The sequence below is a fragment of the Melanostigma gelatinosum genome (genome assembly GCF_949748355.1).
Source record: "Melanostigma gelatinosum genome assembly, chromosome: 6".
Classification (NCBI taxonomy): Eukaryota; Metazoa; Chordata; class Actinopteri; order Perciformes; family Zoarcidae; genus Melanostigma; species Melanostigma gelatinosum.
In genome coordinates, this window is record NC_136639.1 from 11,083,025 (window position 1) to 11,103,946 (window position 20,922).

General features: G+C 42.3%; 4 protein-coding genes across 4 annotated transcripts; 3 read left to right on the top strand and 1 right to left on the bottom strand.

The window, feature by feature from the left end:
* Positions 1-157: 157 nt before the first annotated feature.
* Positions 158-2,237, top strand: dgcr6 (DiGeorge syndrome critical region gene 6). The gene is made up of 5 exons (XM_079269726.1): positions 158-414; positions 564-724; positions 933-1,033; positions 1,112-1,252; positions 1,407-2,237. The coding sequence occupies exons 1-5, from the start codon at positions 305-307 to the stop codon at positions 1,482-1,484; spliced, it is 591 nt and encodes a 196-aa protein (XP_079125852.1). The 5' UTR covers positions 158-304; the 3' UTR covers positions 1,485-2,237.
* A 2,454-nt stretch (positions 2,238-4,691) lies between these two features.
* Positions 4,692-11,335, top strand: slc7a4 (solute carrier family 7 member 4; the record flags this gene model as incomplete). The annotated part of the gene is made up of 4 exons (XM_079270903.1): positions 4,692-5,673; positions 5,807-6,531; positions 6,794-6,902; positions 9,057-11,335. 4 exons carry the CDS (start codon positions 4,692-4,694, stop codon positions 9,272-9,274), a joined length of 2,034 nt encoding a protein of 677 aa, XP_079127029.1. The 3' UTR covers positions 9,275-11,335.
* Positions 11,336-12,473: 1,138 nt separating this feature from the next.
* On the bottom strand, positions 12,474-15,787 carry ccdc157 (coiled-coil domain containing 157; the record flags this gene model as incomplete). Its single annotated transcript, XM_079270755.1, is given in 11 exon segments — positions 12,474-12,726; positions 12,850-12,920; positions 13,038-13,177; positions 13,434-13,596; positions 13,673-13,849; positions 13,954-14,123; positions 14,233-14,310; positions 14,387-15,077; positions 15,181-15,328; positions 15,424-15,683; positions 15,686-15,787. Coding segments are annotated over 11 exon segments (2,253 nt in total).
* Positions 15,788-15,812: 25 nt separating this feature from the next.
* Positions 15,813-20,703, top strand: sf3a1 (splicing factor 3a, subunit 1). Its single transcript, XM_079269438.1, has 16 exons — positions 15,813-15,854; positions 15,978-16,060; positions 16,677-16,786; positions 16,888-17,089; positions 17,178-17,429; positions 17,522-17,596; positions 17,688-17,838; positions 17,933-18,129; positions 18,311-18,428; positions 18,515-18,822; positions 18,920-19,162; positions 19,246-19,447; positions 19,584-19,738; positions 20,010-20,111; positions 20,207-20,278; positions 20,368-20,703. Exons 2-16 carry the CDS (start codon positions 16,013-16,015, stop codon positions 20,467-20,469), a joined length of 2,337 nt encoding a protein of 778 aa, XP_079125564.1. The 5' UTR covers positions 15,813-15,854; positions 15,978-16,012; the 3' UTR covers positions 20,470-20,703.
* Positions 20,704-20,922: the final 219 nt, after the last annotated feature.

Here is a 20,922-nt window from a genome sequence, read left to right on the forward strand (position 1 = left end):
AATGCGCCACCTGGCGAACACATTAAGCTACTGCACGCGCCATTACGGACAGGCATATTGACAGCCAGCAACTTGGGGTCCTTTTCCCACAGCGAACAAAACAATCACTTTCCTCCAGTTAAGTTGGTTTAGTAACTTTAACTGCCGTTATCTATTACATATACAGGCTAGTCTTCAATATAACTTACCGATCTGGTTTCTGAAAACGTTTAAATATACAACAATTAAATTAGCCGAGCCTGCTACTTCGAGCTAGCTTATCTGAATGTGTTAACCAACGTCCCGCTGCTGTGTTCATCTGTAGATGGAGATGGATGGTTACCCCGAAGTCACTGACGGCGACTCCACTAAACATCAAGAAAGACATTACTACCTATTATCTGAACTGCAAACACTAGTCAAAGATTTACCAAGGTAATGGTGCCTTGCCTTTCAGGCGAGACTTCCTTCAGGCGAGACTTCCTTCAGGGAATTCAAAGGACTGCTTATCAGCCGTACCAGGAAATAAAGCTAGATCTTGATGATTATTTGTTGTGTGTTTTGTTTTCCTCCATGGTTTGCAGCTCCTTCCAGCAGCGGCTGTCCTACAGCACGCTGGGTGACCTGGCCCTAGCACTCATAGATGGGACGGTGTATGAGATTGTGCAAGGACTCCTGGATATTCAGCATCTCACAGAGAAAAATCTGTACAACCAGAGGCAAAAGCTGCACTGTGAACACCAAGGTTGGTGCTCTGCTCTCTTTCTTTTCGTGACTAATGGGGCCTGTTCCGAGAAGCAAGCTCGTGCCCTTTTAACCTGGATGATTGCTGATGCAAACCAGGAGTTCCTTCAATATCAAGTATCAAACCTGCTTCTTGGAACGGGCCTTTAGTGTCAGGTTGTGTTTGCATCCCAGTGTGATGTTTGATGAATTATTTATTTTGTGTGCAGCACTCAAACAAGATCTTGTACGGAAACACAAGGATGCCATACAGTCATGCAAGTCTCACAACCTCACGCTTCTCAAATCTAACCAACAAGCAGAGCTAGAGGTAAGGCATTGAAATCTGGTGCTATGATTATTGCTGTATTCTTTTTGGTTTACTAATAGTTGTGTGTTGTGTTGTCAGTCTCTGGAAATCCGTGTGCGAGAGGAACAAAGAATGATGGATAGGAAGATTGTAGCGGAAATGGATCAAAAAGTGATAGACCAGCAGAACACCTTGGAGAAAGCAGGAGTCCCTGGATTTTTTATCACCACTAATCCTCAGGTTAAACGTCTACTCACTTCACTGTAGTTAAAATGCATACTAATACCACAAGTGGGGGAGCATAGAAAGCATGCTCTTTGTGGTACAGACAAATGCCCAGCAGATGGCAATGTATGTCCTAACTAATTTCTCCTCAACGTATGTGTTATTTCAGGAGCTGACGATGCAGATGAACCTACTCGAATTGATCCTCAAGCTTCAACAGAAGGAGTCACAATCTGGACTCCTTTGACAAGGAGGCCCAATTCTGCAATAGCCACCGACTGCATATGCTCCCGTTCCAGTAATTGTGAGATCCAACAAGTGTCGGTCAACTTGTGGCATTGATTGCTTTGACGTGTTCATCACTTGTTGGAAGTGTAATATCCACCATCAAAAACCGTAGGAGAAGGCTGGTTCTCGAGTGTACAAGTGAGACGTCTGCAGTCTCGGTAGAGAACAGAAGCAGGTTGTGACGACATAGATTGTAAAGCACTTAACTGACATGTCACAGATTGTGAAACTAGGAAGTTAATATGTTGCAAAACCTTTACAGATACATTGTTTACATATTTAAAGAGCATTGAGGGAGTAGGCTCTGACGGAAATTAGAGGATCAATATGTTGCTTACGGGCACAGAGACTGCTGTAACTGGGACTACTTCATGAAGGCCTCCTGATACCTTTGACTGAAGTGTCAGGTCCAGTGTGCCGGCACGTCCTTGCTTATTTAAATGAACAGTATTATAATACATTTTCTACTTGTTTTACCCATATTTGTGCTACTTTTTCTTTGTGTATAATGTTTTTTTTATCTGTTAAGTTTGCTTTAGTTGTGTGGGCACGAGGGATGTTAACTCGATTTTGAGCTAACACCTTTACATTTACATTTATATTTTTTTAAATGTCAGTGTTGGTTTAAGTTTACTGCCCACATAAATAAACAAATAACCAACAATGAACAATTTAATTAATGATATACCGGTACATATGAACAATACCAGTTTGGATGGCAGTATTGCATATTTGTATGTGTTGATTTTCCATTTCATGAATATTTGTTTTCATAAAACAGATTAAGTCTCTCAAAATGTCTTGTGTCTTTTGTGAATTATTTTACAGTAATATTTTTCAGTGCAGTTATTTTTGTTTCGCACTGGGTTCCAAATTATTTCACTCGGAGGCTGCGACTGCTCAACACTCAATCACGAGCCAATTAAAACATGCGCCTGTTCGGCTATCGAGAAACCCTAGGGGAGCACCCTAAAGGGAATGCACCATGCGTGCTTTTGCTTGTTGACACTGAAGACGCACCTTTTCAGATTGACCTGGGCCCCGTGTCACGTATGTGTCTAACTGAGTTAGCCGGATACTTTTCAGGATAAGATGACGTAGATCAGGCTTTTCGGTTCCACGAAGCAAGTTCGGCAAAATCACCATGGCAACACATCCAAAAGCTTGAACCTGCTCCAGCGCAGGCTCAGTGAAGGTAGCTGGATAAGCTGGTCACTCCCCCGGAAGAAATGGCAGCTCCGGTCATATACGGTAGTCTAATGTGCTTGCGCATATACTGGGGGTTATACGGGAGTTCCGGAAATGCATGTAAAGTGAGACACACGGTGATCCTTAAAACCAGCTGAGCAAACTAAGAAGCCTCTATTGCATTAATGTGCAGCTCCCTACTGTTAGAAAATCATGGTTTTGGTGATCGACGCTTCCCCCTTTTGACGTAGGACGAGCACGCGCAATCGTCCTGATCCCGATCGTCTGGTTCGAATTAACGAGACTGTTTGAGAGCGGATCAGCCTTGCAGGAACCGAGATAGCCTGACATCAATCATCTCGTTAATGTAGGCTGGCTAATAGGACATTTGATCGACTTTGCTGAACCACTTACGTGGCACGGGGCCCTGGTTTGTGGTGTGTTTGTTGTTTGATTTTCGAATATTGCTCTGATTTTAGTCACTTGAACTATGGAAGTATAATTTTACTTCAAACCATTTGTACTTACTTAAGCTGATTCTTTTTTGTATAATTTTCAAACGTGTTTAAATTCATAGTGAGCACCGGATCCGTATAATCTCGCATGATGCTGTAATATGGGTGGGACGCGGTGGGGAAGCCCTCTCAGTTAAAGGTGACTGTGCCTTTAAGAAGCAGTCCAGGCGGCGCTTGAAGGTTTTTTTTTTTATTCCTCGACGCACCTTCGGCTCCATCACCAGACGATGCACCTCGGTAACTTATGTCAAGCCGGACCTGCAACAGACCATGTCAGACCATGAACAACAACGGTAAAGCAAATGCTTGTATTTCTTACGTTATTACGGACGTCTCTGTCTATGCGGTTACAAACAGAATCATGGGAAATGTTCACACCTGCTCACGCACGAATGATTGCGACGTCGCTCTGCATGTTCAAAACATACAGGAGTAGGGAAGTCTAATAGACTAACGATCTTCTTTTTGCGTCCGTTTCCATTTTGTTTTAAATTATTAATTTGGCATTTAAAACGACGTTTATTCCCGTCGTCGTCTGTTCCCTCCACGGTACAGTGTGTGGTCATAGATATAAAGCCTACTAAAGATAAATAGTCTATGTAGTGTAAACGATTCTTGTAGTTTATGGCGCCGGGGGGTTATTTCTAGAAGGGAATAAAGCGTTACGTAATTATAGCAGAGGCGTTCTGTTGTCGCCATATGCCTATCGAGGGCAGGCATCGGATGTTGCACCGCCCAGACCCGGAGGATGAATACTGGATCAAACAAATGACGAGCCATAACACATTGTTTACAGTCAAACAAATAAAAAATGCACTATCTCCATCTCACGTCGTTACATGATGTGAAGCTTTTATCCGCGCACCGGATGACGTGGACTTGCCTTGTAGGCTACTGAGTGATGAGTGCTCAGTGTAACACATGCAGGCCTAATTGCACGGTCTAGATAAAATAGATTTACTCAAATTGGTGAACGGCCAGATAGACTATGTTTTCTGTCTTTTTAATTATTTGCTCGAAGTAAATGAGCTTTGTTTCACGATTACTTATAAAGCAAATTGTTACTAATATGCTGCTTTTAAAATCAGAAATGTAACTTTTGGTTCTCATGCATAAAAGATTCCGGGAGTTCCTATTCAACTAACCTATTATTTCCATTATAATGACTATCACCAACGCTATACAAAATGCTTATTTCGTCATGCTGTACGTGCTTGAAACAGTAGCCTATGTCCAGCTCAAATATAAACATAAAGTGTATTAAGTTAAACCATCATTCTGTGTTTCTTGGCTATGCAATAGGTTTAAAACTTTAGACCACGTAACCTGCAGTAGTTTTTCCTCATGCATTTGACAATGTTTGTCTGCTTGTGCTCTGTCTTGCAGGTCAGCTTGATAAACAGGCGATGGATCCAGTGTGATTGTTTCAGCAACATCCTGTCCAGCTCTCCAACTCTGTAGCTATGGAAACTTGTCCCAGAAGCTGCACCCCAGCGGTGCGCTTTTGTCAGAAACTGAACCGACTCAAGACACTGGATGATGACATGATGGCCACGTCGCTGAAGCGCTGCCTTTCCACCTTAGACCTGACTCTGTTGGGAGTCGGTGGCATGGTGGGCTCTGGCCTTTATGTCCTGACAGGAACAGTGGCTAAAGACATAGTTGGGCCTGCTGTCATCATATCCTTCATTATTGCAGGTCTTGCCTCTCTGCTGGCCGCGTTTTGTTATGCAGAGTTTGGGGCAAGCATTCCCAAAACAGGATCTGCCTACATGTTTACCTATGTATCTGTGGGAGAGATCTGGGCCTTTCTCATTGGTTGGAATGTGATTCTGGAGAATATGATCGGTGGCGCCGCTGTGGCACGTGCCTGGAGTGGCTATCTGGACTCCATTTTTAACCACGCCATCCAGAACTTCACAGAGACGCACATCATGCAGTGGAATGTGCCCTTCCTTGCCCATTACCCTGACCTCCTTGCAGCAGGGATTCTAGTAGTTGCCTCATTCTTCATTTCCTTTGGAGTTAAAGTGTCCTCTTACCTCAATCACATCTTCTCCACTATTAGCATGGTTGTCATCATTTTCATCCTGGTATTTGGCTTCATTCTGGCTGAACCAGCCAATTGGAGCGAGAAAGAAGGAGGTTTTGCACCTTTCGGGCTGTCTGGAATACTGGCGGGCTCAGCGACATGCTTCTACGCATTTGTGGGCTTTGATGTAATTGCATCTTCAAGTGAGGAGGCAAAGAACCCACAGAAATCTGTTCCAATTGCCACTGCCATCTCCCTTGGATTGGCAGCTGCAGCATATATCCTGGTCTCCACGGTGCTCACACTAATGGTACCTTGGCATACGCTGGACCCCAACTCCGCTCTGGCAGATGCTTTCTTCCGCCGGGGTTACAGTTGGGCTGGGGTTATTGTGGCAATAGGTTCCATCTGTGGTGAGTCTATTTTCAATTGAGAAGTACAATTTAAATGTCTGTTAGACTAAGTATATTATGGTAATACTTACATAATGGTTAGCAGTAGTCCTCACTGCGCATATCCTGATAATTACTCTGTTCCCATTTCTAGCGATGAACACTGTGCTGCTGTGTAATCTCTTCTCCCTCCCTCGGATTGTGTACGCCATGGCAGAGGATGGGTTGTTTTTCTCCATTTTCGCACAAGTCAATCCCATCACCAAGGTCCCTGTCAATGCCATATTGGTGTTTGGGGTCCTCATGGCCACCATGGCTCTCGTATTTGACCTGGAGGCATTGGTTCAGTTCTTGTCCATCGGCACCCTCCTGGCGTACACCTTTGTGGCAGCGAGTGTCATTGTGCTGCGTTTCCAGCCTGATAAAACCAGCTCCAAGGGAACCGCTTCCACATCTTCCACATCTTCCACATCTTCCAACCCAAGTGCTGAGCCTTCTGATGCCCCCTCAGAGTCTCGGACCATAAACGAGGACAGCGGGGAGCTGAAGCAGTACGAGTCTTTCTCTGACAAACTCCAGTTGGTAGACAGACAGGCGTCAACAGAGCGGCGGGAGGTGGGACAGCTGAAGGCCTACTGGCAACCGTACCTGGGCAAGCTGCTGGGGGACTGTGAGTCGGGCGAGGTGGTGGGTTACTGCGTGCTGACTATAATCGTGAGCTCAGTCTCCTTCTGTGCAGTGCTAGAATTTGGAACCAAACAGCTGCATCTGCCTATCTGGAGCTTCACAATGCTGCTGGTGATTCTCAGCTTAGCTTATGTTCTCAGCCTGGCACTCATATGGTTACACGAGCCACAAACCAGCAGCAAAACATTTCAGGTGAGCTCCTTTATGGTTTTTGCAACTATTGCACAACTCTGTTTCAAAGACTTTTTAAATACTGCTGTCTTTCACTTTGTTGGGTCCTCAGATCAACGTGTTTGCTCCACTGCATTCACTGTCCTGGCAGCAACACACATTTAAATTATGCTCAACATTTAATCTCAACTAAATTGAGACATTTATTTAAATCCAATTGTTAACGTCATGAAAACTACGGCAACTATGATTGGAGTATAATTGACGTGCTATTGTTTTATAGGTACCCTTGGTTCCATTGACTCCAGCTGCCAGTATTCTCATTAATATATTCCTCATGATGAAGCTCAGCTATCTAACCTGGATTCGTTTCACCGTATGGATCGCTGTAGGTAAGAAGGCACCAGAACTCGGACAGAAAACATACTGGCTGGAGAAAAACTTCTACTCTCCTCATTTGCATAATGCCTCAAGAACAATACTGCAATTCCAATACACGTTTTGGCTCAACTTCAAAGGCGGCAAGCAGTGGGTATACAATACTCTCTCTAAACAAACACTGCTATGCATTTTGTTAATCTAATTTTGGTTACTTAAAGGGAGCGTTATCAACATCACACACGTGAACTGAAATGAATATTATCTCAGCAGGTAGTTTGAATGCAAAGTAATCAACAGGCAGCCACCTTCAGGTCTGAAAAGTCAAGCCAATGCCGAATTGCCTTAAACTTGCATTCTGTCTGATGGCAGGGGGCGACGCTTCAGTAAACAATTCAGAGTTTATGCTCTCAATCGCTCGTTTCAAGTCTAAATACAACATGTTCATGTTAAATTATGATCCCATTCAGAGTAAAATAGATGACAAAACAGGATAGGCTTTAGGGCATGGCCACTTTGTGATGACAGGTAGCTACCACGGCGTTTTCCGTGTTTTTGTGTTACAAATTTAACCCTTTCACATTGTGTTTTCAGTTTATGAAGGTTAATTGTAACCTTTTCGGTCGCCTAAAAATATCTTGGTTGTTCTTGGCTCCACCCTCTCGTGTCACTGGTGGTTGCAAAAAGCCGCGATGGCCAAAACAACTAGATGGATATGGCAAAAAATTTGAGGCCTTTTTAAAACGGGAGTCCACAAATAAATGGGTGACGTCGCGGTGACTACGTCCACTTCTTATAAACAGTCTATGATCGTAAAACATCTGCCGCGTGAACTTAATGTGCATTACATCCTCGGAACAAACAAACATTTTCTGCCCACTAAAGACCGTTCACACCGGGGGCATTTTTTTGCACGTCATTATATTTTGTTGTTTTGTTGTTTATTATTTTTTTAATAAATACTTTCATTCAGAATGCAAATACTACACTTTGAAACGAGGTCGATTCTTCTGAGTTTTCACACCACGTATAAATGCATCAACCAATCACGTTATTTGCAATAGACTTATTTAAAATGTACACTATAGTGTACAACAACACAGAGGCTACGTAACTTGATTACTGCTTTCAACCGTGACAAAGTGTCACGGTTGTCAAGCTCAAGGTGTGTCAAGGGAATAGAGAAAGTGTTTACTGTCGTCAACAACCCTCAGGGAATGTAGATGGTTGTCAAACTGCATTCATGCCCTGTCAGTGGAGATCACTGGGGCAACATGATTAGCTGCACTAGCTTAAGGCGTCTCTTGACTAGTAAGCCATTTTAAGACCGCTGTCGCACTGCAGCAAGTTAACGAGACGCACACACATGGAATTTTACACTTGACAGGGTTTTAGGCTCGGCTCTCAGAACAGTTACGGGCACTTACCGGCATTAATGGCCACTAAAGACAAAACAAAGTAGGATTTTTACATTCGACTCAGTTTAGGTGGAATTCAATCCAAGTAATCAATATTACACCAAAGAGTAAATATAATTACAAATTGATAAAAGTTCTGTATTCCATCAAGCTTGTAACTAATTGAGGGCAGACTGAACTATCTCAACAACTACTATAACAATGAAATGGATTTTCATGACGTTTTGTACACACATGCATGTCCCCTTCACTTTATCAACATTGGTGATGATGTGCACATTGATCGCATCATCGTCAGGTCAACATTTGCATTCCCATCAGCCTCAGTTGTAATTTGTGTTTACTGCTCATTAGCAAATGTTGGAATGATGGCACAGTAAACTATGATTGTGAACATGGTAAAGATAATACCTGCTTAACTACAGCATGTTAGCGTTGTCATTTTGAGCATGTTAGCATGCTGACACTAGCATTTAGCTTGAAGCACTACTATGCTGCCAGCATGTTGGTATAACAAAATATAGTCAAAGCTTTTATGAACCGTTCATGGGTTTTTGAAACACAAATATTGATTTTGCCCAAATAAAATCAAATATGAAAGCCATCAACATTTCACAAAATGAGAACACAACCCAAAACTGATATATCCAACGTTGAGACATTTTTCTCACTTCACACCTGTGTGCAGCATTCTTGACTTTAATTTAGAGTCATGATGGTTACCCGTGTTTCATGTTGTCCCTTTCCCAGGTCTCTTTGTGTATTTTGGCTATGGAATCTGGCACAGTAAGGAGGGAATTCGGGAGATGCAGCCCAAAGACACGGCCGCCCGGTACGTGGTGCTACCCAGCGGCAGCCTGGTGGAGACGGTGCAGTCTGTCCAGCCCGATGGACAATTGTACACCTCGCCGCACCAAACCAACCCTTCCACTGCCTCGACAGCTGAGGAGTACGCAGGAAATAGATGATGTGTGACCTAACATCGTCATTACTACTGCCTGGTATTGTGTCTGTTGTCTCCCACTCATGCGTTTTACTGTTCCTGGTGTTCTCTCTGTATCTCACTCCCGTTAGCGTGTGACTGGTCTGCCACAGTCTATACTCGTTGCTCTCCAAATGTAAGCACACCACAGGATGGGACGCACGCTCGCTGTCTTGTTGTGAAGCCTATTTGTATATCTTGTAATACTCGAATGTACAGTAGGGCGCTTTATCACTGTCCTGTAAGATCCTAGCATCAAAGTTGTTATATCCTCTTTTCTCGCAACCTTGCCAGTTTGTCAAAATACACATGGTTATAGGTTATGTATGGTGCTGGCTTTGTGACAAATGTGTAGTTAAAGGTACTAAAATCAAACAAATCGATATTCAGAGCATTAACAAAGCAGCCACTGCTGCCACTCTTCTCTGCGCTCACACGCCGCTCCCTCAAGGTAAACACTGTTTGCTTTGTCAGTACTGCCGTCGCCATGTTGAGAGCCGTGAGGAAGCAATAGATGCGCTCTGAATTTCATATATAGAACCTTTAAGTACACTCAGTCGATGATTCTTTTTTTTAATTTTTAGCTGCTAACACAGATCTGGAGGTGGGAAATAATTTTGAGCATATTAAGCAATCATGCGTTGCATGTTTTTGTTTTTTATCCAAGCAGAGGTATGCTTTTGTGAGTTTACATTTTTGCCTTTTTCTCACATTCTCCCGCAAACCTCAGGAGAAACTACACGCTCTAATGATTTGGATCCTCTTAGTCCATCGCCTCCTTTTGGTACTCATAGACTGCCCCAAGAAAAGTAGTTTCTGGCAAGTTATTTAATCCCATATTCTAAAATATGTATTTCATTTTCTATTATTATCTACAGATCTCATGAGCTTCAATTTTTTTGAGTTGTCATTGTCCTTTTTGTATATCAGGGTATCTGTGTTATATGTTTTGCATGTACCTCTATTAGTCTGCATCAGTCATTTGTGTTCACTTTTTTAGTGGCTGATACCACTTCAGTGCTTTAGTTAATCTCATACATCTCATCTCATGGTCCTGTTGTTTTCTGTGTTACTGATCTTGCGCTTGTCCAGTCTTTTCTCACACACGTTTAAACAGCAGCCCTTTACCCTTTCTCCCTGTTGGTATGAGATTATACAAATGTCTCGATTATTGAGCCTTTTATTTGATTGTGTTTTCCTGAGATAATTTGATTATTGAATATATATGTAAGGCAAGCACAAACCCTCTGAATGGAAATCTTCACACAGGATTGAATATTGGCAGGCAGGCAGACTTTGGTTATGTTAAACCTGGAATGTGTTCCATCTCTCTGAGGCCTCCGTAATCCCAGCAGATTTGCATCAGTCCCTGTCTGCAGTTTGACCTAGATTAGAGAAAGGTACAGATGTGAGAACGCTCATATTATATAGAGAGCATTCCCATAGTCTACACTTGTAAACAACAGTGTCAATAAGGGAAGGCTTTATTTTGTTTCTTACAAAGGTAAATGTACTTAAAAAGATCCAAATAAATGTGATGTTTTCATTTATTTCAATTTGTGTTTGCATGTGTTTCATAAGAAACCGATGGCCTTAAACCTGCAGTAATCAGTGCAGACTAATTCCCAAAGTTGAAGTTATCAGTCTTTATGATTTAGTTAAATTTGTCTGTTGGATCAAAAACAACTCTTACATCGGACTTTCATGCTTTGTAATTAGTAAAGCTAAACACAAACATGGAAGAAAGGGAGTCATTTTGGCATTCCTTGAATTTTGTACAACTTTGCACACTGACAACTATTGTCTGGTAACTTTGTGTTTCACAGTTATGCTTTGGATGTCGGGGCCAGTAACAGGTATTGATACTGTTGTGCTTTTGTAAGCTAAATGTTCTGTCACGTCTTTCTCTTTCTGTTTTGTGCAGGGAGCACAGTTATAAATGATCCAATTCTTTTCTTACTTCTGAATTGTATTGTACTCTGTACTTGCACACAAATTCTCAAATATTTCTGTTATAGTGTAGGTCTGTATAAAATGCAAAAGACTGTTATAAATGCAAAATAAATGTTTTGAAACGGCATATACAAAAATATAAATAGTGGACTAAAATTGTGGCTAAAATACACTATAATTAGCAGATAACATAAACAGCGTGTTGTGCATAGAATTTCTAGAATGACAGGATAGTCAGTTATTTGCGTGGTGGTCGTGACCTGCCAAACTGTCTGGGAATTTTGACAGTGTCTGTCTGGTATTTAATATATATAATATAGACATTCTGTCATACATGCAGGAATGTCTAGTATATCTAAGCCGGTCTGCAGTACACTCAACCACCTGTAAATAGTCTGATCCATGGCCATTTAGGAATTTCTACACATGGCTTGCTGCTAAATACTTAACCCAAATTGTTGCTAATGTGTAACCATTTATTGATTTAAAATGTTCGATACATGAATTGTTTCTTTTATTGTTATCAAAAATGTAGCATAACTTATTTTGTACAATTAGTAATCCAGCCTCCTGCTGCTTAGAAAAAACATGTAACAAGAAATAGAAACATTTATCAATTCTTCATTGTACACATTACATTTTCTTGCAACTTACATTAAGAGACATTTTTTTTCCATAAAGTTATGGACAATTTTTTTAAAGTAGATAAACGCAGATAAAATAACGCAGAGCACTTGCATTTCCATGGAAACATCCGACTCTGAACCCTCATCAGATAGCACTTAAAAATCCATCAACACATCTGTGTCATTGTTTGTGTCCCACTCAAGGTTGTACAAACTGCTCACCTACTCAGAGCCAAGTGCATCATCTGCTGTGAACGCCACCCTATCAGATACATCCAGCATATCATATATCCAGAAACCTATTCAACAGACATGAATACCCTATTAAAGACAACAGTGCTCCGTACATATGTCCACAATTAGTTTTATATGTACAGTGTATGTATTCAACTTAACATAATGACAAACATAGTGGCTGCAGTGGTAATCTATTGTCATAATTTGTAATCTAATTGAAAATTACAAAATTATTTGTGTTAGTGTGCTATAATGTACAATAAGACATCACGACGTATTAATGTAGGGAATGTGCCTTTTGTAGTTGTTGTCCTTTCTCACTCCAGCTTCAAGAGTGTCTTCTTTTTTACTGTATTTGTGCATTTACGTTCAAATTTTTTTCCTCTGATTTGAGCTTCTGGAGTAAGAGAGAAGAGAACCATTGCGTGTTTTTGTATGGCTTTTAGCAGCAGTGGCGTCCATGTTGAGGTGAAGGGTTTGATGGTGAAGTTGCAGGGACGAAGGGGAGGCGGAGGCAGTGGACACACGATCCTCTGACCCGGCTGACTCTAGACCACTTTCCCCTCGTCTTGCTTCCCTCCTCCCGTTATCGTATTCCAGCCCTGTTGCACTGCTGCTCTGCCTGTGGTCCAGAGGAGAAATAAGGCCATACCCAAAACACAGCGGGATGATACATCATTTATTTAAAAAATGATGCATAATGCTACATGTGTTCCAAAGTAACATGTTATCAAATTAAACTCACAATGGACTCTTTTGCATTTGTGTCAGGTGATTTTGTTGCTCTTCAACAGATGTCTGCTGAGGTGAGGCTCCCTGTTGGTAAACATATACAGTCTAATGTAAATTTCAACATCCACAAAACCAACATGTAGCAGATGAATGAGAGTTCATGTGTAATACACACCAATTCACATATGTTCATCCACTTACCCTGGTGGCATTATGTTGTGCTCTGTGCCTCAGTTTCACAAGGCTGGTGTACAGGGTTGTGTTTTCTTGCTCCAGAATTTTTATACGCAAGTTATTTGCCTGCAATTGTTGCTCCATATCCAAAAGCACATTTCCTGTACCTTGAAATATACAATGAACATTTAAACACTTAAAACATGACTGCACGACTCAAAAAAGAAGCAGTTGGGAAATAAATGACTGGATACCCGCTACATGTTTGTGTGCATTCCAAAGAAAAGGGTAGCTGTCTGGTGCTCTATAGGAGTGTAAACAGTACTAAGCGAGTTTTATTTACATTCAATTAGGCTGTCAGTCAGTGAATGACTCGTGCAGAATGTTGATATTGTAGAGACAAATAGTGCATCACTGCCATACTCTTTGGTTGGGCCTGAGGGCTGAGCTCTGGGAAAGCCACCAACAGCCTCTCTCTCTCCTTCAAAGCTTGCACATACTCCTTGAGCTCAGCCACACTGTCCTTTAGCTCGCATGCGTATGTTTCCCGGGTCTGCGTCTCCTTTTGGAACTCCAAACACAGGTCCTGTTGGAAAGAAGCATCACCAGGTAAAAAGTCTTTATTATGAAATGTAAAGCCGCACTCAAGAACTCCAATATACCTGCTGCTGAGCAAATTGAGCCTGCATTTGATCCTTCTGCTCTGTCATCCGTTGCAGCTGATTGTGAAGGTCAATCTGTCTCTCCTCCCTCTCCAACAACTGCCTCTGCAGCTCTTCACACTCTTCGTCGAGACCATCAACTCTCTCTAACAAAGACTTTTGCTTTGCCTGCATTGACTAGACGCACACACACACACACACACAAAGAACTGTATCGACCAATTTAAATACCGTCATGGACTCAAGCTAAAAATAATTATTTTGTAAGTGATGTCACTGACCTCTTGCTGACGACAAGCGCTGTGGTACTTGGCATTCTCTTTGTGAAGATGAAGTTGAGTTTCAGAGATTTGACTCTCTAACTGATGGATCCTTTGCTGTAGTTTGCAAGAGGCCTCTTCCTCTATGTGCAAGGTCCTCAATTTATCCTGCAGCACATTCGTTTCTCGTTCTACCGCATAATAAAATGATCCATCAAACAGCATACAAGGTTATTTTAAGTAAGTAAGAGAAATGTATTTTGTTGTCTTAGTACCTGTACCTGAATATTATGTCCTTACCTAGTGCCTGTAATGCATCATGCTGCACTGCTACTTTCTCTTTCAGTCCGGAATTACTCTCCTCCAAGCACAATGTTTCTGTTACAAAAATATTAAAGATACAGTTTGTGATTGCAATGAGTTCCCATCATATTCATTTTTGACGTTTCCGCACCTCTCTTGAGTTGCCGTTGCTCCTTTTGCAGCCTTTGCTCTGTTTCTTTCATGGATCTTTGTGCTTTCCTCAGTGAAAACTCCAGCTGGACTGTGTTCGCTTGGTGTTTTTCCATCTCTTGCTTGAACTCCTTCCGTTTACCTTCCAGCTGAGACCTGCATCTCTCTTGCTCAGCTTCTGCCTCTGCTAGTCTATCTTTAAGAGGCTGCACAGTACCCCGCACATCTACAAGATGTTTTTCCAGCCGGCGCATGTCTCTTAGCTGCTCATTGGCCCACTGGGCGACATCGCCTGCTGTCATATGTCCCAGCTCCAGGGTGTCTTCCACAGCTACTAAGAGTGGCTGCAGCGATGAGGGCAGGCTCTCACTCTGAAGCAGTTCCACCAAAGCATGCCCTGTTTTTATTAAAGTAGATTGCACTTGGTGGCATGCACTGCAGGGAACAAGGGATGATTCAACAGTCTGGCAGCTTACGTTGTGGCTGTGAACTTTAGGATAGCATGGGGTGTTGTTGGTAGCACTGGAAGGTACATGATCCTGTGGCAAAAACTTAAAGGAGCTTGTTGAAGACCAGGAAGATAAGGAATTTCTACTTGTGCTTATTTGGGGGGAGACCGGTGACACTGTCTCTGTCCCATCAGAGTCAAATGGCTTTGCTTTTGTTTGTTTCTTGATGTCTTTGTATGTCCCCTAAAATAAAAAAAAGAAAGTATAAAAAGTAACGAGATCTGTCCATTCTCTATTGGTATGCTTTTTACATGTTTATTTTCTTTAAATAAATCAATGTCCCTACCTTTAGGTTGGCAAACTGAACAAAATTACTCCAATAGTTTCTGACAACAAGACCGACTGACAGACCTCTGTGCTGGGTTTGTTCTCTCCTGTGGCTGCACCTAATCTGCTCAACATACGCATTGAAGCTTTGTAGAAGAAGCAGTAGTCTTCAGCGAAAGGAGAGAGAAAGGGCAAGTTATGTTTCAGTAAATAATCAATAAATAACTATTGTAAATATTTGTTAATTTGAAGTATGTATTACCTGTCAATCACCAGCTCCAATAACACAATGTGGGAGTGTTGATTGAATGCATCCTTCCCATCCACAAAGTCATATTGCTCCAGTAGAGTTCCCATGTCCAGGTGACAGGAGAGTTTATCGGGGAACTTCCACGAGGAAAAGCGGACCGGTCCAGTTCTGGAGAAGACGTCCAGAATCGCACCTTGAAGGTCGACGACGTCTCTTCGGAGGCTTTCGATGCAGTCCTGACGACCCAAGAACTGACTCATATCTGACAAGATAGCTTATGTTTGTTTCTGTCCGACACAGCAATGAGGGCGAGGATGTGTAGCTTGTTGGCATCACATCTCCTCAGCAACCTGCAAAAACGTACTACAACTCCCATAATGCGTTGCGGCATTAATGTGTCCGGAAGTAATACGTCTCTATTGGGTCAACAAAAGCGCGACGCAGTACGTGTTCCAACTACAGCAAATTTAGACTTTAAGTTGTTATAGATTGCGTTTCTAGCTAAATATATAGTATAATCCGTGTATGTTAAATACATAACTCTTTTGTTGGTTTGGTGTTTGCAGGTTACTTCCAGTTTTCCCCAAAAAAAGACTTCGCCATGCCGCCTGGGCCTGTTCAAATCGTTCAGCCGGAGTCCAACAACAAGGTGACGAGTTAGCTCATGCTAGCAATATAGCTGGCATACTGTTTGTGAGTGGGGGAACTGGTGAACAATTCACTTTTTCTTTTTATCAATGAACGTGAATTGCAGAGTAGGAGTGGGTAACGTTGACGTCTATTTTGGATAATCGCCACAAGGCGTAACTCCTGTTAGCTTGGAGTTAGCTTTCAGGGTCAATTCACGCACAACGCTAACGTTACCTTTAACTAAAACGAAATTTAACGCTTGCCCCTGAAACTTTCAACTTTTACAGCGACATCTGCATTGTCCACTGTAACCCGAAAATTATTTTGTAGAAGGGATATTCTGTTGGCTGTGCATTTCTCAAATGTCATTCGTAGTAAATGTGCCGCAAGTTAAATATTCCTATATTTATTGGGGTGGGGACATAATGACAAACAGACAGTTCAAAACATCTGCTAATTAAACTTAAATCCGTATGCATGGCATGACGCTACAAGGGGTAAGGGAGGTTAATGTTATGCAAGCTGGGTGAAGGTTGAAGCTATTGTGTTGGTAGTGAGTGATAGTTAATAGGATTCTTATATATTTTTTATCTTGCATATTACAAATGCCTAACAAATATGAATTATGCCAACAGAATGAGGCTCCAGTAGAAGAAACCCCAGCCACTAAACCCATTGTTGGTATCATTTATCCACCTCCTGAGGTTCGAAACATCGTTGACAAGACAGCCAGCTTTGTTGCCAGGTTGGTAACTCTACATGTGTCAATTATATCATCTTTTATACAGCTGCAGTCTTCAATGGATTTTATGTCTATGACTAAACAAATTCCTTGTCATTTAACAGGAATGGACCCGAGTTTGAAGCAAGAATCCGTCAGAATGAAATCAACAATCCAAAGTTTAATTTCCTCAACCCAAATGACCCGTACCATGCCTACTACCGTCACAAAGTCAATGAATTTAAGGAGGGCAAAGGACAGGAACCATCTGCAGCCGTGCCCAAGGTTATGCAGCAGGCCATGCTGCAAGCTCAACAGCTTCAGAAAGTAAGACACTGCATTTTAATCTGCATGTTTTTTTTCATGTCCTTTTAATGGATATTTGTTGCTAATGTGCCTTTGTAATTGTCATTAGGCGCAGGTGATTCAAGAGGCAGTTGTCCCCAAAGAACCACCTCCTGAGTACGAGTTCATTGCGGATCCTCCATCAATCTCAGCATTTGATCTCGATGTTGTCAAGCTCACTGCCCAGTTTGTCGCTCGCAATGGCCGCCAGTTTCTTACTCAGCTTATGCAGAAAGAACAGAGGAACTACCAGTTTGACTTTCTGCGGCCACAGCACAGCCTTTTCAACTACTTCACCAAACTGGTTGAGCAGTACACAAAGGTGACCGCACAAATTGATCCTCTGATATTACCGTTATTGTATGTTTGGGAGGGGATGCTAAACTCTGTTTTGATTTGTCTCACAACGTGTAGATTCTGATCCCTCCCAAAGGCCTTCTGGCCAAGCTGAAGAGAGAGGCTGAGAATCCCAGAGAGGTTATGGACCAGGTAATCCCCTTAAACTGTGACTGTTTCTCAGAGTAAGCACTTAATAGCACGTTGCACATGTTAAGCAGCTGTCTTTCTGCACAACCATCAGGTGAAGTACCGTGTTGAGTGGGCAAAGTTCCAGGAGCGCGAGAGAAAGAAGGAGGAGGAGGAAAGGGAGAAAGAACGTGTGGCGTATGCCCAAATTGACTGGCATGACTTTGTAGTGGTTGAGACGGTGGATTTCCAGCCCAACGAACAAGGTAATACATCCACAATTATTATAATTATTAAACATGTAACCCCCTAAATGTAGCTAGAATAATTTATGTTTACTGGCATCTCTATTTCCCCCAGGCCACTTCCCCCCACCTACCACACCAGAGGAGCTTGGCGCTCGCATCCTCATCCAAGAGCGCTATGAGAAGTACGGAGAGAGTGAGGAGGTGGAGATGGAGGTAGAGAGTGAGGATGACGACGATGAGCGAGAGGTCCGGGCCGAAGGCCAGCCCTCACAGCCTGATCAAGACACACAAGTGCAGGACATGGATGAGGTAAGAAATGATGAAGAAATTAATCCTTGTAAACTGTTGATCCTTGACCAATCGCAGGCTGCCCCCATTTAATTTTCATCTGACTAAATACTTGTGTTTTCTGACCCTCTGCTTAAAAAAATTAAATAATAAGTGCTGGTAACATCATATTATTATATCCACCCCCTCCTGCTTTCTTAAGGGATCTGATGATGACGATGATGGCATTAAGGCTCCATTGCCACCAGACAACCCTATGCCACCCCCACTGCCCCCGACTCCAGACCAGGTTATCATTCGCAAAGACTACGATCCCAAAGGTAACACATGCTCCCTTAGATGAGGGAATACCAATTGCATCACAAGCTGTACAGTGTGTTGATCTCAAACCATCTTTTCCTTACAGCTTCCAAGCCTCCACCCTCAATCATAACTCCAGATGAGTACCTCATCTCACCAATTACTGGTGAGAAGATCCAAGCCAGCAAAATGCAAGAGCACATGCGTATTGGTCTGCTGGATCCGCGCTGGCTGGAACAAAGGGACCGCAGCATCAGGGAGAGACAGACCGAAGATGAGGTCTACGCTCCTGGTTTGGATATCGAGAGTAGCTTGAAACAACTGGCTGAGAGGCGAACAGATATCTTTGGTGTGGAAGAGACGGCCATCGGTAAGAAGATCGGTGAAGAAGAAATCCAGAAGCCAGAGGAGAAGGTGGGTACAGTCATGGGTTTATATTACACAGTAAGGGGTTACAGGAATTCCTGAGGTTCTGAGTCTGTACGTTTTTTTTCTCTTTCCATGTTACCAGGTTACTTGGGATGGCCACTCGGGAAGCATGGCTCGTACCCAGCAGGCGGCTCAGGCCAACATCACCCTGCAAGAGCAGATCGAAGCCATTCACAAGGCCAAAGGACTGGTGGGAGAGGACGACACCAAGGAGAAAATTGGCCCAAGCAAGCCGAGTGATATTCATCACCAGCCTCCCATGCCCTCCCATATGGGTATGCCTAAACCCAGTCACCAAATGATGATGCCTCGCCCACCCCACTCTGTAAGTAACTTAAAAAAACAGTTCATTTGTAATTCAATTTAATTCTAAAACTAATATCTCACTAATGTGTTCATTGTAAACAGATGGGACCAGTGCGCACCACTCTCCTGTCTGCTGTACCTGTAATTCCAAGACCTATGGCTCCTGTGGTGCGCCTTGCTTCAGGACAAGTTATAGCCTCAATGCCTCCCATGATTCCTGCTCCCCGCATCAATGTGGTCCCCATGCAGCCACCGGGACCTCACATTATGGCCCCCAGACCACCTCCCATGGTTGTTCCAACTGGTAAGATGACGGTTTCCGTACACTTATCCCTGACATTCAAAATAAATATGCAAATATTTGGGACATTAAGGGAACCCTTTCCCACATAGGCCTCCTCATTATCATTTTAAATTGAAATAACTGTTTTTTCTTTCAGCATTTGTCCCTGCCCCTCCAGTACCACAACCCCCGAGCTCTGCTCCTGCACCACCATCCCACCCACCGCCACCTCATGATGATGAGCCAGTCAACAAGAAGATGAAGACCGAGGACAACCTTATGCCAGAGGAGGAGTTCCTTCGCAGAAATAAGGTTTGTTAGAGCAGTGAAATGTTGTTTGTTTATTTATAATAGTTAATGGTGAAATCTGCGTTTAGACAAAATACAGGATTCAAACTTTTTATTCGAGACAAATATAGGCAGGGGTTTAAATATACAGATTACAGAGGAACAACCAAATCAAAGTGATGAATATATGAGTAAAGTAGGTCTAGGTATATGTTCAATATTTCATTGATAAACCAAACTCTTTATTACAGATAGTCTTAGCTTAAACCATGATATTTTATTTTTTCCTCTCCAGGGTCCCGTGGCAGTTAAAGTACAGGTACCCAACATGCAGGACAAGACCGAATGGAAGCTGAATGGCCAAGTGCTGAATTTCACTGTCCCGCTCACAGATCAGGTTTGCAAATGGTGGCTTATTGTTTCTGCGTTTTTAAGTGTAAACCAGTGCACCGACTGCAGTCTTATGGATCTGCAAATGCAATGTCTCCACAGGTGTCTGTTATTAAAGTCAAAATCCATGAAGCTACGGGCATGCCAGCAGGGAAACAGAAGTTACAGTTTGAGGTAAACTGTTATTTTAATCTTATCTTTCCTTTTTTAACCTGACTTCTAGAATAATACATTGTATTTCTTTGTTCCTTTTTTTTTTTTAGGGAATTTTCATTAAAGATTCCAACTCCCTGGCTTATTACAACATGAGCAACGGCGCGGTCATTCACCTGGCACTGAAGGAGAGAGGCGGAAGAAAGAAGTGAGCCATGCAGCAAGAAGAAATATTTTACATGTGAATGTGTTTTTCACTCACTCTTGTCATATCATTTTAGTTTAATGACAATTTTCAAAATGATGTGGTTGTGGTGTTTTTCTTAATTGTCCCCTCAGAATGCTAACTGAGTTGTACTGTACTGGCTTCACACTATTGGTTCAACTCTTCATTTCTTCATGATGATATATAGTAACTTGTAACGTGTAGAGACACATAATGCTAAATAAAGGAATAAAAAAAAGAATTAGCTTTTTGTTGCTTCATGGTGTGTAAGGTTAGCAACTAGTTAATGTGATTAATGCAGGCCACGTGCTTTGATGCACGATCATTAGTGATGTAGACTAAATACAACAGTGAATGGTTAGTCTCGACTAAAATGGCGGTTTACTTTGACATTTAAGATTATATGAAGTGCATGTAGCCTAGCGTATTGTTTTTCCAG

Coding starts and splice junctions, on each gene's coding strand:
- sf3a1 (XM_079269438.1), top strand. CDS start 16,013: ATGCCGCCTGGGCCTGTTCAAATCGTTCAGCCGGAGTCCAACAACAAG. Junction 18,130..18,310: donor AAGTGCAGGACATGGATGAG/GTAAGAAATGAT, acceptor TGCTTTCTTAAG/GGATCTGATGATGACGATGA. Junction 19,739..20,009: donor AGTTCCTTCGCAGAAATAAG/GTTTGTTAGAGC, acceptor TTTCCTCTCCAG/GGTCCCGTGGCAGTTAAAGT.
- dgcr6 (XM_079269726.1), top strand. CDS start 305: ATGGAGATGGATGGTTACCCCGAAGTCACTGACGGCGACTCCACTAAA. Junction 725..932: donor GCTGCACTGTGAACACCAAG/GTTGGTGCTCTG, acceptor TTTTGTGTGCAG/CACTCAAACAAGATCTTGTA. Junction 1,253..1,406: donor TTATCACCACTAATCCTCAG/GTTAAACGTCTA, acceptor GTGTTATTTCAG/GAGCTGACGATGCAGATGAA.